We start from the raw sequence: 23,403 nt of genomic DNA, 5'->3' as shown, positions 1-23,403 counted from the left end.
CACTTAATACAAAAGCATACTTAAGTCACCAGATGTTTCCCCTAAAGAAACCGCTAGTCTTTGGTCCTCACCCAGAATCACATCCTAGTTCTTCAAGCCTTCATTTGTCTAGGTATAAACCAAGGTCTTGAACTTTAAATAAACATTTTGCCCTGCAAAAAGCACTCCTCAAACACCTCAAAGCAGGCTTTGTAACATACAGATTTTTCCTTCCTATTTTTATCTTACAAATCTTGGGGAGGAGTAAAACAGGCGATGGAAGATTTAACTATTCCAGGGCCCAAAGATAATCATACCATTTCCTCCACAGTGGCAGGGCCTTTTGTTCTCAGTCGAAGAGTTTCTCTGCCTCTGGAGATTTTAGCCTCTGGCAGAGATCTACCTTGTGACCTTGGTTCCAACATTTCTGAAGACAAAACAAAACAAAAACAAGAATGCCAAATAAAACTAAGTATTAGTCAAAATACAATGCATCTCATTTGGCCAATTACTACATTATCTTCACTTTTTATTCTAATTATGATCTAGAAGTATCTAAAAATTATTATTCGCTATATTTCAAGTACAGCTCTGCTGATAATTTCTTCAAATTTTGAAAACCACTTGACTGCACTAAACATAGGGCTTCAACGGACCAATGTGTCTATGCAAGTATATCGCACTCAACTTCACATGTGTACTTCGCATAATTGTATCTATTCTACAGAAAAGGTATAATTATTTATTACTTAATATTAGGTAATGGCTGAAGTCATCCACTACATGCTGATTTACCTTGGTCTTTGCGGACAGACTTTGTAGTGGGCTGAGCATTGCAACATTTCCACCCTTCATGCAGGCTGTGATGCCAAGACTACTGCTGAACAGGTCGCGTGCCAGACTGAGCTGAACATGCCCATTTCTTTCATGCTAAAGAACTTGATTATTTTCAGACATGTAGCTTCTATGTTCATAAGTAGATTTGCTGGACTTTCTTCTGTAAGTTTCACCACGGACAGGACTTCACACCTGGCAAATATCTAATGAGAATATCTGGCTCTACCCAGTGTTTTCTTTAGCTGAATTTGGCTTTTCTGGTTTAACCTTGGGTAAGCTTGAGCTACACTCCAGTTAGTAAAAGGAGCCTGAAATCGTTTAAGATTTGGCTTGTTTCAGCTTTGCTGTTCCAGGAGAGGATTTTACATTCAAGACTGGCAAGTTCTTATTCCTTAACTTGCTATTAGATGACATGGCTTTAATTTATTACTGATATGGGAAGTATCAGTAATATATCTTTGAAACTATCTTTGAAAGTAAGGGTTTAAGATTCTCTATTCATTATGCCCAGCTTTGTCCAACTCATCATTCTGACATGAGTAGTCAAAATCCAGATTATTCTTCTGAGCAAGGCTTAAAAACTGAATTTTAACTATTCTTATTTTAACAAAGAGATACTGCATAGTCTGTAGACATAGAACCAACACTTCTCTCTAATCCTTTTTATAGTTTCAAGGACAGTTACATTTATCCTTAAAGTTTTCACCATTCCCTTCAGACTTGTTCTAAAATGCCATTCCTCATGCAACATGCATCTTTTTTCATTTTATCACAATTAGTATATTAAAACTCATGATTTGACATACGTTTTGTTGTAGATTTGCAATACTTTGGATCAATGTTCTCTGGTCATCGCAGAAGGTATTTTTTCACATTCACATACTTTAAATTTAGAGTTTGTTCTATGCTGCCTTTGCTTTATTTCTATTAATTCTCCACTAATCCACGGAAGCCTAGCTTATGACTGTTAAGGACCAATCTTACTCACACAAGCCTTTAATTCTGTGCTTGGATATTGCATTGAGTAGCTGAGCCTCAGCCTTTGTAGTAGCACCAAAAGAAAAAAAAAATCTTCAATTCCTCTCATTTTCAATTTCTGCTGTTATTCTGACACCAAGTGTCAAGACTGGTGTATGACAGCAGTCAGACTGGTAACAGATAACAAGAACTTGAAAAATTAACTTTTCAAACTTTTGCTGCTATGGTGTAGACGGTGATTTTGAACTTTGTGTCAATGCAGGTTTGTACACATATGCTTATAATTTAATGGTTTATTGAACTATTCTTACTACAGAAAAACATGAATATGAATGGGTCATAGAAAAAGATTCAAAATCAAGAGAATAAAAATTAAAATGTAATCTCTATTTTGACTTTCTAAGCTTGTCTAGTATTATTTTTTAATTTTACCAGACCCAATTAAATTAATGTACAAAAGGATTAGCAACTGGTATACATTTATCCTATATAAAGTACCACTTCCTCCTACCGTACAGGCAGTAGAGCTAGAGCTTTGCCATACTGCTTTTCTCTGATCCTGAGTGTACTTGATGCACGATTAGAGATTCACAAAGAAGCTGGAAGGGCAGGCAGGCACGCAGCAAAGGGGGTGCTCTGGGGAATCACAGATTCTGCTTCCTGCAGCATCCCTTTGCCTTAGGGAGCTCAGTCCTCAGCAGAGGGCTCAGAAGTGGCATGTGGAGGATCAGGGATTGCTTGTCAGAGATGCAGTGGAAAAGAGAGGAGGAGGTTCGAGGGACAGGACATCAGTCAAGCAATCCCTGCTATAAACCTGCGTCTGTAAAACAGTTCTTATACTTGTCTTGCATAATCATGGGATGGCAAAGGAGTCAAGACCGAGTGGCTGTGGTGGCCCACCACACAGCGACCAGCTACCCAAATCAGAGGAACAGCTTCCCGACACCAGGCACTGCGGCCAGCAGACAGAAAGCAAAGGGAAAAAAAATCCATTCATAAATTTCCAGCTTCAAAGAAAAACAAAAATATAACTTTCTAGCAATTACATTAGCCTGGGTGGGCACCTGCCTGCAATCTGAAAACAAGCTTACAGTGCAATGCAACGTCAGTAATTCAACATCCGGTGAATAAGGCAGAGAGTATCCAAGTCACTTACCAAATGCTTTCATGGGTTCTATCAACTCCAGCTTAAACATCTGACCTTTCTCCAGGTCTTTTAGCATTTTGGCAACTTCGTAATGCCGATAATCTGACACATTTTTTCCATTTATAGACTCTATGTGATCACCCACGCAGACCGTTTTGATTTGGTCCATTAGGCTGCCTTCTTTAATTCGCTATTGTTTGGGGGGAAAAAAAGGCAAAATTAGAAATGTTTCTTTAAAAGATAAGCAGGTAATACAACAAAGTTTCAAGAATGTGATCAATTAAAGATGTCAATAACATTGCGCTCACTGCAGCAGCAATTTTGTGTATAGCATTTTCATAAGACATGTTTTATAAAGCATTATTTTTAAACAATTTGAATATACATTGAATATAAAACCATCAGTTAAAAGAAAGAATATAAATTTGGAAATTAAGGCTTTTGAATAACCCAGTATTTTTGCGCTTACAAATTCAACCCAAAATGTGTCAGTAATGAGAATGCTTATTTGAGTCTTGATTTTTAGATTTACTAGCTTGGCAAGAGTAGGAGCAGAGCCTTTTTCTTCTCAAATATGGACCAGGGACAGAAAAATAAGTGTGATGTACTAAAAAGTTATGTACTATAAAGGGTTATTCTCAGTTAGGACTTGTTCAGTGGCAAAAATTTCTATCTTTTTCCTCATTGAGCCACATAGGTGCATATTAAACTATTTCCTCTGAAATAATAATAAGTCATAAGAAGTGCTTTTAAAGTAATCTCATAGAATACAAATTGTTTAAAGGTCGTAATATAGAATAATGTCAGTATTTTTGGCTTCAGTAAAGTAAAATTTAGAAAGTGAAAAAAATCCTAATCATTAAAAGATCTCTGTGATTTATCAAGTCAGTAAAAGGACACTTAAAATTTCTTTTTGATGCTAGATGCAGTCATGTTTGTTTATCTTGTGCTTGTGTCATAGAAAAGTTATGACATACTAGAACATCTTATCGTATATTGCAGAGATACAAATTTCTTTCTAAAACCTTCCTGAATTATGTAGTTTTACATAAAGACTGAGGTTGCTTCACATGAACTTTGAGTCAGTTTACAGCGAGACAAGGGAGATAAACATACTGCCACCTACTCCCGTACCACCCAGGCTAGCAGCACAGCCATCTCCAAAACCTGCTCCGTGTTCCCGTGTGCGTGGCTGAGCCTACACGTGTGCCTGCATCCGAGAGAGTCGGTGGGAAGTGTGATAGTGCTCCCTGTCCTGCCAGATACTGAGGCAATTTTTAACTTCAGGCTGAGCTTAACTCTTTCAAGCACTTTTGTTTAACCTCGATTAAAACCAGAAAGGAGAATCTTCATGGTGAAAGAAGAAGAGCTTTGGGACACGCACAAGAAACCAGACGCCAGGGTTCAAAACTGCGCCTACCGCACTACCATTAATGGTTAGCACTAGCGGTAGATTCATTCCCGTTTAGCTCTTCTTTCTTTCTTGGATCCTAATAACAACACTGTAAGTAATATGGACTAGCTATTTGCATAGTATTCAAATGAAGTTTTATATGATGTGGTTATCATCCTCACTGCAAGGAAACTAACAACCAAGCTATGCTGTTACAGTAATTAAGATGCAATTGATACACCTCTATTTCAAATGCTTTACACTCCTTTTAGAAGCCAGCAACTGTATTTCCAGTGCAATCTGTAATTCCTGTTAATTATGCTATTCCGTTTTACAGTACCTGCTCATGTACCATGCTGCAACAGCAGTCTCAAACATTTACAGAATGCTTCACGTTCAGATGTTACTCTTTTCATGACTACTTTAAATCTATTATGCAGCTTTTCATCAGGCTATGTACCCAAAAAACTGATTTGTGATAGTAGCATGACACCAAGTCCTGCTTTTACTAAATGCAAAAATAACATCAGAACCTGTAGCAAAAGAAACCACAGTATTCAATGTCAGGTGTAAAATTTGCCTGGGTTATGTACGAAGCCTAGGTACAGTCATGTTATCCAAAGCTCAATAAAATTACTACAGCCCATAACAGCTTTCAACAACCCACAGATAGTTGGGTTGAATATTGCTCATTAGTTAATACTGGAACATAGCAACAAAGTTTTAAGGAAAGGAAATACATAAACAAAAATGATTCTACCAAACCTTTCTTTATAATTAGAAACTGTCTCTGCTTTGCGATTTAGCTAGAAAACTAAATATAAAAAAGATTCAGCTTTTACTTTTATACATCCGTATTTTCTGTTGTTTAAAAACATCCATTAGCTAAATACACGCAGCAACAGAGTAGGCTCCTAGAAACTCCTTTAAACTGATGCAGAACTGCATTGCCACCAAGACTCTGCAACATGCTCATCGTCCTGCTGCTTAGACAGCAAAGCGAAAGAAAAGGTTTATGCAGTTTACTGGAAGCGGCAGCCTGCTTTGCTGCCGCGGCGAGGGTGCTCCTCCTGCCCAGGCTACCAGGCACGCAAGGAGGCTCCGCGCGGCGCCGCGCACGGGGACTTCGGCCGCCGCGCGGCCGGCGGCGCCTCCTCGTAAAACGCCACGCGAGCGGCAGCGTGAGCTACCCCTAGGGCCTCCGAGCGCTCGCCCGTAAACACGCAGCTCGGGCCACGATTTTGCCTAACTGCTTGCCGAAACCTCCGCTGCGCCCACGCTTGGCCTCTTCCCGCAGCAAAGTCCAGTAAACCCATTTCTAGACCACGTCCCGTTTCACAGCCAAGCTAGCTACGCAACGAGCGCAGCACATGACCCCTGCAGACGCAGAGCTCTGCTTACGAGGGCAACGGGGACAGCAGGGACCAAAGGTTGTTACCAGCGCCTCACTAGGAGCTGGTAAGTGGAGAAGATCAGAGCAAGGCATCTTGCAAAGCTAGAAAATCTGGTTAAGGTTCTTAATATCTATCCTAGCCTCATTTCCCCAGCCTCTATTTGTCTCAGAGCAGAGTATCTGGACGTCACACAGGTGATGGTAAAGGAAGGAATTATGTTTAACGTACAGTACAGGTGAGTGCTCGTTACTTGTGGTGAACTGTGCTAACCCACCTCCTTAGAACCTCTTATTTCATCCTATGTGTTTAAGATGTCACATCGACTGTCACGTAGGACAACGCTGGAAAGATGAAAATGCACCGTACTTGTGCCTACCCCCATAGGGCAGGGAGGCTTCTGCCCTGGGACCCGACTCCGAGCGCGCCGACTAATCAACGACATCAGAAAATCACTACAAAAGGGAGGAGGGGGCAGACGAATGTGAGCAATATCAAACCCCTTCCTTCCTCGTGGTGGATCGGAAAACATCGTGGTCACACTGTAGAGCTGATGCACGTTACAGAAGCACTGAATAAGCGAACAACGACTAGCAATACAGAAATAGCTGTACCTAAAAAAAAGCATTTTAACTTGTCACACACAGGATAATAAAAGATTTTATAAAAGGATCATCAAAAAATAATTAATCTGCTACAGTAATAGAAGCTTCTGCAGAACAAGGTATTTCACTGAAAATTAAGTATACCTTTATAAACGCACAGCCAATTCCGTTGTCTGTAATAGTAAGCCCAAGCACATCCTCACTTTTAAGAGCTTCCACTTCTTTCCGTTGTCCTTTTACATGGGCAAATATGAAGTCTTCGAGGCCAATTTGTGCTCCTAAGAGCTTGTCCATATCGACTTTGTGCGTGTTCAAAGTGCAAAACATGATCTGTACAGGAGAGAAACAAACCCGTTACGTCCGAGCCCGGCGCCGGCCGAGGCTCGGTGAGCTCCGCGGGCTGCCGGCGGGCGAGAGCAGAGCGCGGCTCCGGCGTCCCCGAGAGCGCCGCCGCCCTTCTCCCGCCGGCGCGGCGGCACGCTGCAGCCCCTCGCGCGGCGGGGAACGCCGGCGGCTCAGACCCGGCGGGTAGGAGCTGGCGGGGAGCACGGGGAGGAAGGCGGAGAGGCGTCAGCGCGGACAGGCCCCCGGGGCCCGGCAGGGGAGGCCGGGCGCGGACGCCTCCGACCGCCCCTTTCGGAGCGGCCACCGGCAGCCAACCCACCGCCGGGGGACCTTCCCCGGCCAAGGCTTTCCTGGGTGTTGCCATACCGGTGCTAGGCATCCTTCAGCGTTGGTTTCCGAGTGCTGGAGGGAGGGAGGGGAGACGCGGCGGCGGCGAGCAGAGGGAGGCTGCAGCAGGCCGCCGCCGTCGCGGCGCTGCTTCGCGTCGCGCTAACGCCACGTCTTCAGAACGAGGCCTGAGAATCGGGAAAACGCGGACAAAACCGACGCCTCTCGCTAACGAAAACACATACGATGGCTGCGTACGTCCATCAGCAACCACCGAGCGAATCCCGTGACGGCACTGAAACCCCCGCGGTGACTCCGCGTGCTGAGCAACGCTGACGCGCCTGGCGACGTATTTGGAGTAAACGTATCCTTAATCAAGTCATTTTGATATTTTTAATTAAAATCTTTTCGATATAAGCAGCAGCCGTTCGTTTTTATTTCACATTACCAAATAGAAAGGGTTTTTTTTCTTTTTTTTCTTTTTTAAAAAGGAACAGGGGAGCGTTAACAAGAGGCACCAGCCCTAGCAGCATGAGGATATTTGCTGTTTCAGTCGCATGATCTTTGCTTAATCGGATTTCGACCTTTCAAGGAAAGGCAAATTCATGTTCGTTTTCAGAGTGAATGAAGATTCGCATATTGAAATAGGTCACGGTTTATCAAAAAAGGCTACTTGACCGTTAAAGAAAGTGCTAAACCCCACCCGACACAGGGTCGCTCGTAAAGTTTCCCCTCTGATCCTGTATCAGCCCGCTTGAGCCCTAAATTAGATTTCTTTAAATCGTGGAGGATGAGTCACTGGAGCGAACTCAGCAGCAGGGTCACAGCAGAAGCCGGCGCCTTCCCTGTTGTACAGCGGGAAAGACGCTTTTCAGAGCACAAAAAAGAAAAATGGAAAAGATGAAAAAGAAAAAGTGCGAACCACCACATTGAATGGGAGAATTTAAAAAATGAGTATACGTAAGCCGATAACAAGAGAAGTGAGTTAATTCCAAAGTCTGCACAGCACAGGTAAAGCTTGTATTAAGCAGTTTATTAACCCAGGAAAACAGAGGGAGAAGAGGAGACAGTCTCCAACTTGAACTGTTTTGAAGCAGTACTTTTGAAATCATTCTGAAGAGGAACAAAAATACTTCTAGTTATCATTTCCAAAAACACGTGGCGATCTCGCTACTATTTCTTGAGAGGAGCGGAGGAAAGCGGCCACCCCTGGACCTGCAGGACACAGTCGTCCGCCCGGAGGCACCACGGCGGAGCAGGAAGGGGCCCGGCGCCGCGGAGACCCCTCGCCTTCGGCAGCTCCCGCGGGTCCCCAGCCACCCCCAGCGCCCCGCACGCGTTTTCGTTCCTCCTTCCAGCATCGCTCTGTGATGGAGGGAAATTAAACGCTCGCTAAACCTATTTTGATGCGTCCAGATCAAGTAAAATACTACTCTTAATATATTCCATAGACAGCACTTAAGTGCCATAAAACCATAGTTTGCCTTTTTCTTTTTTAAAAATTTTTTAAATGAAGATACAGTAACCTGGTGGTGTGGTTTTTTCTTTTTTTTTTTTCTTTTTTTTTTTTTTTTAATCCTACAGAAAAGGCTAATCGCTTATCTCACCACCCAGCAAACCGCCACTGCGTCCTAACACCCTCAGCAAGGAGGGCTGCAGCCACGCACTGAACAGACTTCAGCGCCGTTCTCTCAGGACACACAAATATTGCAGCTAACCGCTGCTCCAACAGTAACACAATCTGGAGAAATCCCGGTTGGTTTTAAGTAGAAAATTAATTTTTACTTTACAAATATTAATTAAAACTGAGGATTAGCAATTAGTTTTTACCTAAGTTTCAATTCAAAGAGTTTACACAAAGGGCTTTTTTTTTTTAATATATTGTATATAAATTCATATACAAATTTTTAGCTTTCAAGCTACATAACTCAAGCTACATAAGCCAGTTCACAACCGTAGCTCAATTTTTTGTTCTCACAGTGAGCAAGCAGCAGTATGTTTTCATCTTTTTTTAAGACGACATCAGTATGCTTCATCTGACCTTGTGGCACACGGACAATCACCTAGTGACTAGTTTCGCACCTTTGAAAAGATAAAATTGGCAACAGAGCAGAAATGTGATATTTGGAAACTCAATCCAGTTTCTCTTTTTAGACCTTCATCTGAATGGCATTCCCGCCGCAGCCTGCAAGTCTGCAGGATTTTGTGAGTCAGTTCTGCGCTGCCGCCACGGCTGAGAGCATCAGCCGGGCAAAAATAAATCTGAAATCACTCTTTATCCTCTTTAGCAAGCAACTGGTTTTCTTCCTCAGAGCAGACATGCACAAAGAGTAAGATACTAAAGACGCATCTACCAAGGCAATATACAGTTACACTATGTATCAGTTACAGCTCAGCTTTGTTTCTACAGGAATGAGGACTGCCAAAGCAAAAATGACATTTTTGTCAAAACTTTTGCATAAGCTTAATATTGGTACCTAAGAACAGCTTAAACACTTAAAAAAAAAAAAAAAAAAAAATCAACCGCAGCTACCGTAGTATACCCTTTTCATTCACTCAAAATAAGGTTCAAAATATTTTTAAAAAGTAATTTTCTTACCAAGAAACAAAACAAACATAAAAAAGAGTGCAGATTTCATTGTAAAGTCGTCTCTCTCTCCCCACCCTTCAGACACATTTGATCTTCAACTCAGCATAGCAGAGCTGTGACACTTCATGCCCACTTTAGCAAGGTATTAGAAATCGCGGCTGTTACATCAGTCAGCAGGCATCTAGGATGCCTCTTTCGCTGTGAGCGTTGTCTTGCACAGCACGCAGAGCAGCAGGAAATTCCACTTGGCTGGGGGAGACCGGGGCTGATGCACAGCCTCATAAAATAGATTTCTTATCTAAGATTACTAACAGGGATTAGTCCCTGCATCAGTATTTTCAGAGATAAGAGACTACATTAGCCAAGATAAACAGGGTTACACTATGTGTTATATAAAGAATATACAGGATATACAATATGGTACTGCGTGAATTTAGGCATACGTATTAATCATTCTCATCTTCCAAATTCAGCCTACATCTTAAGAACTCAAAAATAATTTGACTGATTGATGACATATTCAGAAACTATTAAAAGTACTTTTTGATCAATAGATTTCCAACCACTTTACAAAAGAAATCACAGTCACTTTCTCTATTTAAGAAGTGGGGAAGAGGACTCCTGCTATGGAGCGAGATGGACCATCTGCTGACACATTTCCCGATACATCTAGGTGGCATTATACAAAGACATCACATCAACGCTTCCAGCTACCTTCCAGCATTTTCCTTACTCATTTTTCCCTCCATGGGAGGAACAGGGGAGCTTGCCCAATGGCAGCAACCAGAAGAGAAACCAACTCCTCGGAGCTCTAACATGCTCACAGCTCTCTATCAGCGACACAACCCAAATACATCCCCAGAACTGTAAAACAAGCATTTGCTGATTTACTGCTCTCTTTTTCACCCCAAGCGCAGAAGAAATGGCTGAAAATTGTTTGAGAAGCAGACCATTAACACAGCAAGTATCACACATACAATAATGCATCAAACTTAAGTACCACTTAAAGTACTGCTGTTGCCCTAAGTTTTCAAAGCAAGCAAACAGTGGTGAGGAAAGGGTTCAGAGAGGGTGTTAAACTTGTTTGTTTGAAGCGTTTGATCTATTGATGAGATAATGAAAAATGTTTCCATGGATAAGCAGATATGCTAAAACCTCAAGCACTTTCGAGCTAGAGATGAGGATTTCACAAGCTGATCCTTTTCTCTGACACTGTTTCATAAGAGTTCAAATCAACTCATTTTTAATCAAACCCTTTTATGAGAGTTGGTCATGACACAGCTTCATCTCCTGCTCCTTGTTGAGCAGGAGACACCAGGCTCTTGGCACAGCAGCCCAGTCACAAGCGAAGCAGCTGAACTTTGTTACTGGAAGAGGATCCTGAGCAAGCTGCCTTTCTGCTACTAAGACGTTTCCCCTTTTCCTGCCTTTCTCGTTAGGACTCCTTATGAAGCAGAAATCCTTCCATGAGGGAGGAAAGCCCAACCTTCGCGGGCTCGGCAGGCACACCCACCGAGCACCCTGCTTGCCCTGCCAGCCCCACCATGCTTCACCTTACAAAGCAAACAAAATAATCAAGAGAACAAGTTATGAATGCACAAACTAAAAGCCCATGTGCTATGCCTTTGTAACTTATTATTTGCTTATCATCTGTTCAAGAAATTACTCTGCCACCGTCAAACTTTAATATCCACATTCCTAGTGCTGGGTTAGCTGCTTTCAATGCTTTAAATCTCTACTGTGTGCTCCCACTGAAGCATACCACCAGCAAACACTTGAATAAGTCCACATTGTACTTTGGTCAATGCTTATTTATTCCATTTATGATATGAGCTGCACTTGGCATTTCCATCCTCACAAGGAACATAACATCCCCTGGAATCATAGTGGAATAGCGATCCTAAGTGACCAAAACCATATGCAAGTACATTTTCCAACTATCTTCCCTGTTTCATCCTTTACAGGGAGAATAGAGGAGACAGTTGTAATATTGTGTCAGTAGAAAAACAAACGTATTTGTGGATAGATTATGTTGCTAGTTAAGGAATATTATCTATTTTATTTAGCACTCTATTTCAGAAATCTTACTGAAGAAACCAAGTTAAGCCCAAGAACAAAATGGCCCACCTCAAACAGGGCTCAAATTAGTGATATGTTGCCAGAAGCAGTGTTTCCTCCTCCTCCTCCCTGTGGAAGGGGCGTTCTGTTTGGACCAGGAAAAAAAAAGAAATGCTGGGTAAACAAGAGAGGCACGCAGAAATACAGGCTGAATGTCAGATTCAAATGGGGATAACTGAGACGTTTGGCATTCACCTAGAAAAATAGGAGGAGAAAATCTAGACAGGAAAAGTTGAGCAGTGCGAAAGCATCAAAGAGCTCCCATGGTGACTGGGGTGGGATATCTAGTGGAATACCCAAGTTGGTGCAGGCTGGCTCCTTCACAGGTACTTGGTAGCATCTCCTTCCTACAGCCAGCAGCTCACGCGGGTCAAGCTGACAAACACCAGACAAGCAAAGGAATTTCAGGACGGGATTCTCAGCAGCTTCCCAGACCATGTGCTAGAGCCAGGGAGTGCAGAAGTTCACATCAGAATAGTCCAACTCAGCAGAAGTACATTAAAGCCCTCAACTCCAGCTTCCCACATTTAATATCCCCTTCAAAGCTACACCTGCCTTGTTCTGTCCTGGGACATTTCCCCACTTTGCCCTGCTCCTGAGCCAGGTCTGCACTGAAGTGCGTCACTCTGCACTGATTCTCAGCGTCTATCCAAACACTGTGTTTTGTACCAGTTTCCCTCGTCACTTTTGGCAGTCAACCACGGATCCTAGAAAGGGATCTCCAGCAGAAGCTAAACTCAACTGCTCCTGCGGGACATAACACAAAGAGGAAACAGGGGTGCTGTAACCCAGTGAGTCAAAAGAAGTGACAGATTACAAGTATAACTCATCCTGAGCGCTGCTGAAACACTTAAGTAGGAACGCATCCAAGAATTCACATCCTTGCCTACGCTGCAGTCGACTCCCGTATCATGTTGAGCGTCCTCGCTTCTGTCACGGTTTGCCAAGTGCTCTCTGCCTTGAGCTCCCCCTCTCGCCCCCCTTCTGTTTCCATCTTGGTCACTGCAGAGCAGATCTCTGTGATAATGCTCCTTTCCAGCAGCATTCGGGTTTCACACTGCCCACAGGCTTCAGAATAGCTAGGTCACAGAAAATTTCCTAGGCGGATAACACCGCTAAACGGCATTTGAGCACCTCAGTGTTTTGCAGTTTGCTGAGGTGTGCCTTCAGGCATTATTTTTTATGCCAGCTTGCCCAAGCAGCTTTAATTAATAATTAATACCATTTAAAGTGTCAACACTTCTCTCATTTGCAGCAAGCTCTGCAGTTAACAAATCCATGCATTTCATGGCATCCCAGTCAGGAAGTTGGTCCATCCTCCATTAAAATACAGTATAACAAAATCTTAGTGCTTTGGGCTGTGAAGAAGTCACTCAGGTTTTCCATTTTTTAGTTGCTATATTTGTCTTGATCCCTATCACATCTTCTACTGCGTTACAAATACATTTACTGCCAGGTCCCTTGGCTTGGGTGGCAATGAATCCTGCATGTTGCTCTTTTGCATTTTTTCACCCACTTGTCCATCTCTATTCATGCACTAGAATTATTTATACTTACAAATTAATTATACTTACAAACTATTCTGAGTATAATATTTTTCAGTCATAGGCATGTACTGAACTTCCATTCTTTCGAGTATTTTTGCTTGCTCATCTTTGCAAAGCACTTGCAAAAGTCCTTAGCATCTTAAACTGTGTCAATGAATCAAATATTCTTAAAAAGGGCTTTCTTTTCCTATGTGATGACACACACACACACAAAAAGGATATATAAACTTCCTATCTATGACCTGCAAAGGTGCACTAAGCAGGGCCGTCACAGAATGTAACCTAATGCCCTGCTAATATGCTCAGAGCTAAACCAGATCTACAATCTTCCAGTATTTTCACTAGCTTTAAGTGCAAGTTTCTCATATAGCCAATATCATGTTTCTTCCTGAGCAAAGAAACATAACTTATTTATGCAGAGTTAAACCATACATACCCTTTCCTTATGCCAAGCAGCTTCAGCACAAAACTGTTCTGAGATATGAAATATTTTACTGTTTATATTCAGATGCTTTCCCAAATTGTTTCTTGCTATTCACTGATTTAATCCTAGTTCATCTTCTCTTGTCAAAAATCCTGTTGCAAGACTCTCTGGTCCAGATCACTTTGGTCACTGTTTTTATTTTATACAACTTAATTAGAACCTTTCACTCAAGAAATTCATTAGGCCTTAAAGAATAAGCTTCCAGCACTAACTCCCCATTCCCCTCCCCCCCCCCTTTTTTTTTTTTATAAACCAATCAATCAAAATTTTAAAAATAAAATCACGGGAGAATGGATGCCCGGGACACGTGTGAGCGTCCTGCCCTCCCCTTCGGGGGCCGCACGCTATCCATGGCGCGGGAGAAGCGGGAAGCGCATGCTCAGCCACCACCGGGTTTCCCAGCAGACACTCTTCTTCCTCAAGTCAGTGGAGCCGCGAGGCCAGCGACAAGAGAGTTCAACAGTGAAACGAAGGAAAAGAAACTAAAACAGAAAAACGATCTGGCAATTATCGGGGCTTGAGAATAAAAGGTATAACTGGAAACAGAACAGCTAACAAAAGGGGAACAGAAGCTCCGTATGGAAAGAAAACAGAGAAGCAAAAAGGTCAGAAAGCAGCTGAGAAGGTCTGGGACATCGGCACACGGGCTGGCAAAGGTACTGCCCATTCTTAATTGCTTAATGCAACTGCGACTGGTTAAACCGTGTTCGCTGCCACTGCCGCTTTTATAATTCACTCTTTGAAGTGCTGCAAGGTCTAACCACAATAGTCTCTCAGAGCAAAGTCTATAGTAGTTTAAAGGAACCAGTTACAAATACAAAAATAAGTAAAAAACACATAACCAGCCACGACGAAATGTTAGCACTTTGTTTCAAATCGCCACTCAGAGGTTAAGGCTCAGAGAGCCATGTAGGAAGAGCTTGATATGGCCACGGCCTTTTAACTAAGGGAAAACAATGCATTTACAAACACAAAAGAATCATAATCCAAACAAATGCTTCAACTCAGCTGAAAAAGATCAAAAAGGCAGCAGAGTATATATATTAAAAAAAAAAAAATCCTATTAGAGTTTTAACAGGCCTTCCTTAGCAATGGTCTTTTTAAGAGTAGTCATTTGGCAAAGCAGAACACGTTTCAACTGTTCAACAGCACATCAATTTGTATTTTATTTTTTTTTTTAAGGCCAGATTTAAAGCATTATACCCCATCGCCTCTGATCTGTATATTTACTGTCTTGGATACACTAATATTTTTAAAACAGAAAGAATCACTGCAATCAATAATTCCTGCCCTGAAATATGAAATACATAGTTTGACCCTGCATTCAAGAGGTACTGAGTTGTGTTAAAAACCCAGTCAACACCAGGTTAACTGAGATGCTAGGGATATTTGAGTTGAAATGAATAATATTTTGTCAAATAAAAGTTAAATGCACTTATATTCAGGTTTTTTTTTTGCACGTGACGCTGCTTTCATTTTCTAAGAGTCTTTGGCAACAGCAATAGTAGGGGGCTTTTTTGTTTTTTGCTCCCCCCCCCTCCCCAAATGGGAAATAACCCCCAGAACCGCGGGGACAGGCAGGCTGCAGGACCACGCCGCCCGCCCTGCGGCGCCCCCTCCGCCCACCCACGCGTGTCGGCGGCGGGGCCCTACCTGCGCAGGGGGGATGCGGAAGGCCTCGGCGATCTGCGCATAGAGCTGGCGGGCGCTGGCGAAGCCCTCCACGCGGCCCGTGGCGCTGCCGTGCGCCAGCTGCGCGTGGAAGTGCAGCCGCGCCGGCGGCGCTGCCGGCGGCGCCGCGGCCGGCGGCGGCGGCGCCGCTTCGCTCTCCACCAGCTTGGAGGTCTCCTTGGACTTGCCCCTCTTCTTGCTCCGCAGCCCCAGCGGCATCTTCCGCGCCGCCGCCGCCGCCGCCCCCCCGCGCCGGACTCTGCCCCCGGCGCCGCCCCGGCCGCGCCGCCGCCCCGGCCCCGGCCCCGGCCCCGGCCCCGGCCGCGGGCGGCCCCATCGCCGCCGCCAGGTGAGTCCCGGCCGCCCCGCGGGCTCCCGCGCACCAACAGCGCTCGCGGTCCGCCACGTCCAGCGCTTCCCCCCAGGCGGCACCGGGGGCTTCGCCAAGCCTGCGCTGCCCGCGGGAGGTCTTCCCCCCTTTTCTCCCCTAACATATACTAGGCTATAAAAGTATGTTCTGTGAACTTTACATACACACACCTACTTTCTCTCTTCTCCTAAAGAGATGCAAAACCAGCAAAAAGTTCACTGTCTTCTCACTTGTTCAGGAATTTCTACGTCCTACTCAGGATAAAGTAATAAGTATTGATCAGAATAGGTTTGTATCCAGGATATATAAGAGACAGTATACAAAGACTTCTGCCAACTGTTTTTTTTTTTTATGTTTACCACAATTGTACATGCAGTACTTGTAAACCACAAGGTTCAATAAAGCCAAAGTCATGTAAGCAAAATTTAAGAAGCTTCCTATCACCCTGGGCAATGATTTAGAAGTATGGATTTTTAAGCACAAATATTTGGAAAAGCTTGTTTTCTAACATTTGATAAGTTTAGAACACTTTCATCTTACTCAGAAAAATGTATGCTGTAATATACTAAGTTAGACTCAGAAAACACACACATACTTAGCGCTGAATCCTTTTGCAGAGGAATAAATACCAGTCTTAATACTGTTTATCTGAGCATTCAGCAAATCACTTCTCTTGTCATCTCAGTCCCTTTTATAGGCATAGACACACCAATTAATAATACATTGCTCTACCTCAACAAATCATAAAGTTTAAACTCTGTTCATGGGGGCAGGGGAGGGAAGTAGTTATGCCATTTGGATTTTGGCCCCTCCAAAAATTTACTTGAATACTCAAAAAATGCCCATCTTCTCTGTTCTTATCTAAGAAAACTGGATTCAAAACTGAGGTATTAATTACCAGTAATTCCCACCAATTAAGATGAATAAACTTACCATCAGACTTTGATACTTGAGATACCTGCCCAGTTTGAAACCAGAAAACAAACTCCAACTTTGCAGGTTTTTTTCCCCTATTACTATTTCCTAAAATGAAGCTTCTACAATCCTAATGAGGAGAGCAAGAAAATGTGGTCACTATTCGGGAGCCTTAAAAGCTTTAAGAAAGCAAAATGGCCAGATAGGTTAGAACTGGGGGCAGTATCAGAGGTTTGTCCCAATGCAGCAGAAGGGATGCCAGTCCTAAGGATTGAATATCCTATCCAATACAGCTATCACAGATACACGGCTTTGCCTATGGAAAGAACTGTAGTTCATTTCCTGTCCCTGTACGACATCCATCAATTCATACCTTATCTTCTGAAAAGACAACTGAAAGTATTTAAAAAAAACCCAAAAAACAAACCAAAAAAAAAAAAACAGTAATGTTACAGTTGTTATTGGAAGTTTTCACATTTCAGTTAAATGATTGAAAAACCAGTCACGTTTTCTTACAGTGACATACTGAGGTTGTACAGATTTATTTCACAAGTTTATGAACATTGACAGGAGCCCAAATCTATGTATCTGTTGCAAAACTTTCTTTAATGAAGTTCTAATATTTCCTCTTCCACATATCATCCATCTTCACGTAGAGATGGAAAGAAAGAGAGAGCTGAAATTTTACAAGAATGATATTGATCTTACTTGCAGCTTGGAGTTACAACATCAGCTTTTAGCTGTAAATAGGAAAAATACCAATACCAAAGAGGAGCTAACTGAATAAACTGAAGATCATATTTTACTGTTTAATACAAAAATTACAGAACATTTATATCCTATCATTAATTACATAAGAACAGAGGAGCTTAAACATTTGCATCAGAGAAAAAAAATATGTATTTTAATTTATTTTCAAACTCCAAACAGCATTGCCATGAAATTGGCATTAGCAGACTCCAGCTTTGCCCGAAACAGTGTTAAACACTTCCCATTTCACATGTCTGTTATTCCTACCTGGATTTTGGGGACTTTTTTGGAGTGTGGAGAGGGAAGGGGAGCAAGCTGCAGTTCTGGTTATAAACAGTGTTTCCTTGAACTTCAACCTTTCAGACTTTTAGATCTAATCAGCATAACAATGTGGACTGAATCATCTGTAGAGCTAGAAGAAATGAGTTAGTCTGCCAGTACCTCAAAGAAAAAAGTCGATAACCAGCACAAGGCACATTCATACCAACTACAATCACTCCTGCTTTCAGAATTCCTTGAACGTGTAGCCAGTTGGGAAATATTTGCCAACATTATTGTACATCGTAACTGGATCATGAATCCAGATAAGCTTCCAGCAATTCAGGACAGTTGAGATCCAAAAATTAAATCATACAGAATAAGTGACATAGTCAGAATGACACTTAATTATTTAAATAAAAATGTTAATATTCTATTGTTTTACCAGAGGAAAAAAAAATGCTTATCAAAAAAAGGGAAGGGTTCAGCTCCTTTACCCTATGAATGTATTGCATACTGCAGCTTATTGCATTTCTTTCTTTTTCAGCCACTGTACTTAGGATGAGAGAATTATATGGCATGCAAAAGCCATGAAGTTTGTGGAGAAAGTATGTGAAATTCAGCAAAAAGGTATACGATATGAGATGCCACAGTACTCTACCGCAAATTATCAGTAGTATATACAAAATTATTTTCCTACACATGCGATATATATCTGACTTTGGGAGCTGTTACCTGCAATTCTTTGCATCATTCTGGTCATCCATGTTCTAAACTGAGCAACTGCTAAAAAGGATTTCTGGTATGATCAGTGAATGAAGAACTATTTTTTTAAAAAAAAATACGATATTGTAAGAGCTTCTCCTGTTATTCTAATAAAAAGAAGGCTGAGAAGAAATATAATTGGTCCTCATAAATAACTATGGTAGTAAAAATTGAGATTAAAAGAAATCACAAAGAATAACGTTGATAAAATAAGTAGGAATCTCTTGGTCAAATAATGTTTAAAACTACTTTAAAACTATCAGAGGATGCTAGAGAACAAGCACTTTCAGTAAGATTGTGTTTCATCCTCTATTTTAAGATCAGAGGTTAAATAGGACCGTCTGTGACAGAAGGGCAGTTACCAAATCTTATGAATCTTCCGTATGTCCTGCTACATTAAGTATTCATATTTTGACTTTGACACAGGCAAGGACCAATTAGTCATGCCATCCTCTGAACGTCCACACAGCAGCAATAAATTCATTCGGCTGCAAGCGCAACGACTGCAAGCTTGGCATCATGACTTCACAGGGAGTAAGAGGGGACTGCAGGGATCTTACCCTTATTACCCACCGCATTTGCAAAGTCAATTTGTTGCTGTATGAAGAAAACAATCTGATTTTCCTGGATTCCTCTCAGCAGCAGTTCAAGCTCTTCATTACACATGGCCACAGCTTTTCTAGCATTAGACGCTTTCTTTGGATGTAAATATGAGTAGTCCAGATAATATTTTGGAGAATGCGTTAACGGCTAGGTGCTTTGCTTGTTTTTTAAATTACATGGGGCAGCAGGATTTTGAAGATAATTCGTCCTTGATAAAATAATCAGGCACGACTAACAAGATCGTTGTTTTAGCTTCTCCCTTGGGTAGGCCAGTGCTTACCGTTAACAGAACAAGTACAGGGCAGTTCTGTGCTCCCGTCTAGACTCAAGGGGAGCAACAGTATCCCTCTACTTTCACTCTTTGTGTAACAGAACAATTAATTGGAAAAGCCAGAGGGAAATAAGTTATTTGTTCTCGCTATTTAAAAATAGTCCACTGCTGAACAACCTGACAAATCAAGAGCTGAGACTGCACTTCATGAGGAGACTAGTGCTGCCATTTGCCAAACTTGAATGCGAAACCTACTAAGTGAATATATGAATACTCTGATTCTATATGATCAGCAAGCAATACAGTAAGAACAAGAATAATGTTAGCTGCTGAGCGCTAGCATTTATTAACTGGGAAAGGGAGGCCATCTTACTGATATGACAGCAGTGTGTATCCTCTATTTTTTTTCAGTCATCTTATCAATTCACGTGCACAAAGTTTCACTCCAAGATGACCATCTGAAGACAAGTTTCACTAGTAGAGTTAGAACCTATCTTCTGCCTAAAGAAATACACTGCCAGTGCAGACTACCACATTAGATGTATGTGATGGAAAAGGATAGAGTGCATCTAGTCATTCCACTGACTTCAATTCATGAGCTGTCCATTAGCGATTAGATGTCCATAGTCACCTCCAGATTTTCATGATGTTTCTTTGTCTGTATAAACAGGTAAAGACAGGTAAGGTCTGAGAAGGGAGGGAAGGGAGACAGGAGAAAACAAAGCCATGAGCCCTGCCATAACCACTGTGACTGCAGCTCTAGATCACCTCGGATGATCGAGGAAAGTGCCTTTGACAAGCTGTACCTGCAGACCCAGACTCAAGACCAACCAGAGCTTCAGTGACCTATTTCTGCTGTTCCTCACAATCATACGAATCCAGTATTTTTCTTTTGCCTTGTGCATTCCACCTTTTTTTTTTTTTTTTGCCTTTTGATACTACAGACACCACTCACTCATGCACATCATTCTCCCAAACCACTATCTATGAACTTGTTACTCTCTGACCCTGCCAACCAGACACACAAGCAGTCATCAAGTGTACAAGTACCTACTAGGGCAATGAAATAGCACAGCCTTTTTCTGTCATGACAAGAAATATGAGACTATGATTAGCCACCTTAACCATTTTTTATGGTCTAGTTTCTTCCTCCTCCCTCTCCCCTCCAAAATATCCCCAACAGTAAGAAAAAACAGCCTCCTGCTGCTAGAACCCTACAGACAAAAAATGACAAGAATAATTTCATAAGGACTCAAAAATGGGCCAAGAATTGAGATGTCAAGAATCTCAAAGTTTTGTTTCTACTTTAGACAGGGAAGCTTGTGAGAACATATATATTTTACACCTAGAATAAGAAAAATGTAACAGCTTTTCAAGCCAGTAGTTGAATCCCATCTAAACTTCCTTTTTTTAGCAGCTGGGGCAGCATATCATTTAATGAAAACCTTTAGTAAGTTAGAGCATGACTGATCAGATTCTTGAACAGAGGAATATTCAACTCTTCTGCCAAATGAAGAGTTTGCAATACTTGCTAGCGGCACAGATTGTTCAAAGAAAACACTGAATTAAGAGGCAGAGGCAAGACACCAATCATGCAGATCCTTCCTCTGTTTTTCCTACTACATGCCAGTATTCCATAACAAAGCAAAGTCCTTAGAAATGCTAAGGACTTTACTCCTTTAGCATGGCACCATCTCAACATGGCACCATCTCAACATAGATATAGCTCCTAGACTTGTGATCAGATTTTAAAACTGCATCATTGCACAAGTTGGGGTTCAGTGCAAAAATACCTTTAAAAGGCTCAAAGGCTTTTTTTTTTTTTTTTTTTTTTTTTTTTTTTGAGAAGGGGACTAAAATATTTTGAAAGATCATTGATTCTTGAATCGATTCTTGGCCAAAAATGCTTCCTTTCCAGGCTGCTAATTTATTTTGGAACAGATCCTCCAAAAAATTAATCCACATCTAATACGAGGTTATCCTTTCAAGAGAATTGGCCCAAGTTCCTGATACTGCCTCCTACAGTCTCTAAACAAAACTATGCAGGTTAAGGAGACGATCATTGCACACTAACATCTGTGCAGAGCCCACACAACTCTTAACAGCCAAACTAGCTACAGATCATTTTCCTTACCTGTGCTTTGAAACTTTTCCAAGAGCTTGATTCATTCTCTGCACTATGCATGAGTCTGAGCAATGACTCCTTATGCTTGAATTTGAGAATCAGACACACTCTCAAGCACTTACCAAGAAATATTAAAACTATCACACCTGACAATTAGAACACTGACATTCTCATTTGAATGTCCATTGTAACCCAGGTTGCTCAGCTTCAGCACTTCGGTGATGTTTGGACTGCAGGTAAGATTGAAAAACAGCAATGCGCATATGAGAAAAGGAAGAGATTGCTTCCATCTTGAAAAAGGCAATCAGAAGTACCCAGAATGTTAGATGAATATGGTAAGAATGGCAGCAGAGACCAAACCTCAGCTAGAGAGGCTGTTATTTCCATAAGGCAAAGCAAACAGGTCACAATTTAAACATTCATTGCACCACAAATAGGCTTTGAGAAGTTTTTCAGCACAGATAATACAAAAGGAGTTAAGTGGAAAAGTGGAATACTAGTCTCAAAATCAGAAAGCCTGCACAGGATCAGTCATTAGGGAACACCTTTGGATGACAAAAAAGAGAAACAGTTATACTATATACCTTACCCTAGGCTTCAACAGATTGAGGTTAACCTAAAGTTTGATGTTGGAGCGATTAAAAAGGTACAGATTTTCATAGATTTGTCAAATGAACTTCTCTGAAGTAACCAAATTCCTTTTATTTTTTACAACACCTAAACAACCTTCAGGAGATAAAAAGCTCCTCTCCCCAGCTTCACTAAAGCCAATTTTATTTCCATGTATTTCAATAGCTAATAGATACTAGGTGACTGAGTATTTGCCTCTGTTCCCATGTAACCTTCACTAAATAATCAACTGGCTTTTAAAATACAGCTTTTTAAGGCTATGTTTTGTTAAAGGCTTACTCTGTTACCTCTCCATGAAGAAATACAAATGTTTCATACTGATCTCTTGTACTTCAAGCATGAAAACAGAAAACTTCAGTTTGCTACATATGTAAATACACAGCGCAAGATACTCCAACTTCAGTTTAGCACCAATCACCTTACTAAAAGATGTATATAAAAGAAAAAAAAACCCACAAACCTCCTAGTTGCTGTAACTGTTTTTTGAAGTTAGATTATGCTTCTAAGCACCTGGATTGCAAAACACTCAATTCTGTTAGCTTTTAAATTGACAAACATTTTGAGCAATATGCTTTTAAACTCCCGTCATTTATAGCATGTCAGCATAACAAAGAATAAAAGAAAGTTAAAAACCAAGTTTACACTTTTTACTTAAAAAAAAATAAGAAATGCAATACAGAACATACTGAAATGGTAAGTTTTTAAACACAAACAATATATAGTGTTAACAATATGCATAAGCACTAAACAGCAGATTTTTCCCTTTGTGATACTATTCCAGCAACTGCTTAGATCCTTGTGGGTTTAGGACTGCATGGGGCTGACACTGTATGAAAAGATCTGCAGTTGAAAAATCAGCTCAAACAGTATCTTCCAGAAGTTCTATTCCTTTGAGTAACCAAAGTGGGATTCTTCTTGTGCTTATTAAAAAGGTATTGTAAATTAAATCCCAATTTCCACATTATTTCCTTTCCTACAGGAAGCCATTTACATGAAGATAACACTTATCTTACAAGCCAAAAGATTAGGCAACTAACATTTCCATAGGCAAAAGAATGATAGCAAACCTTACATCTTTCTTTTTATAAAGGAAAAATATATTCTTTAGAAGTGTTGTTAATGCGCTGTAGTACAGTTTTAAACCACAAGCAATGAAAGCATATCAGAAAGGTATTTCTTTCAACAAAACCATGCTGCAATCAAGGGAACCAGCCCTATTATTGTGTTATAAAACTAGACTATAGAGGGCTCTCCACTTCCCTATGGACATTTTAGCTCTAAGGATAAGTAATTCCTCTCAACTC

The 23,403-nt window shown here is 41.4% G+C and overlaps 1 protein-coding gene across 1 annotated transcript in view; it reads right to left on the bottom strand.

Annotated features, from left to right (window-relative positions):
- GIPC2 (GIPC PDZ domain containing family member 2) overlaps positions 1–15,631 on the bottom strand; it is a 28,016-nt gene extending 12,385 nt beyond the window's left edge. The window contains exons 1-4 of the mRNA XM_062581392.1: positions 15,395–15,631; positions 6,475–6,660; positions 2,951–3,131; positions 297–406 (exon numbers count right to left, since the gene is read on the bottom strand). Of these exons, the coding sequence (XP_062437376.1) occupies positions 297–406; positions 2,951–3,131; positions 6,475–6,660; positions 15,395–15,631 (714 nt within the window). The remainder of the gene's footprint in view (positions 1–296; positions 407–2,950; positions 3,132–6,474; positions 6,661–15,394) is intronic.
- Between the last annotated feature and the right edge of the window lie 7,772 nt (positions 15,632–23,403).

This window comes from Rhea pennata, chromosome 8, assembly GCF_028389875.1.
Source record: "Rhea pennata isolate bPtePen1 chromosome 8, bPtePen1.pri, whole genome shotgun sequence".
Taxonomy (NCBI): domain Eukaryota; kingdom Metazoa; phylum Chordata; class Aves; order Rheiformes; family Rheidae; genus Rhea; species Rhea pennata.
This window is presented reverse-complemented; position numbering and strand designations above follow the sequence as displayed.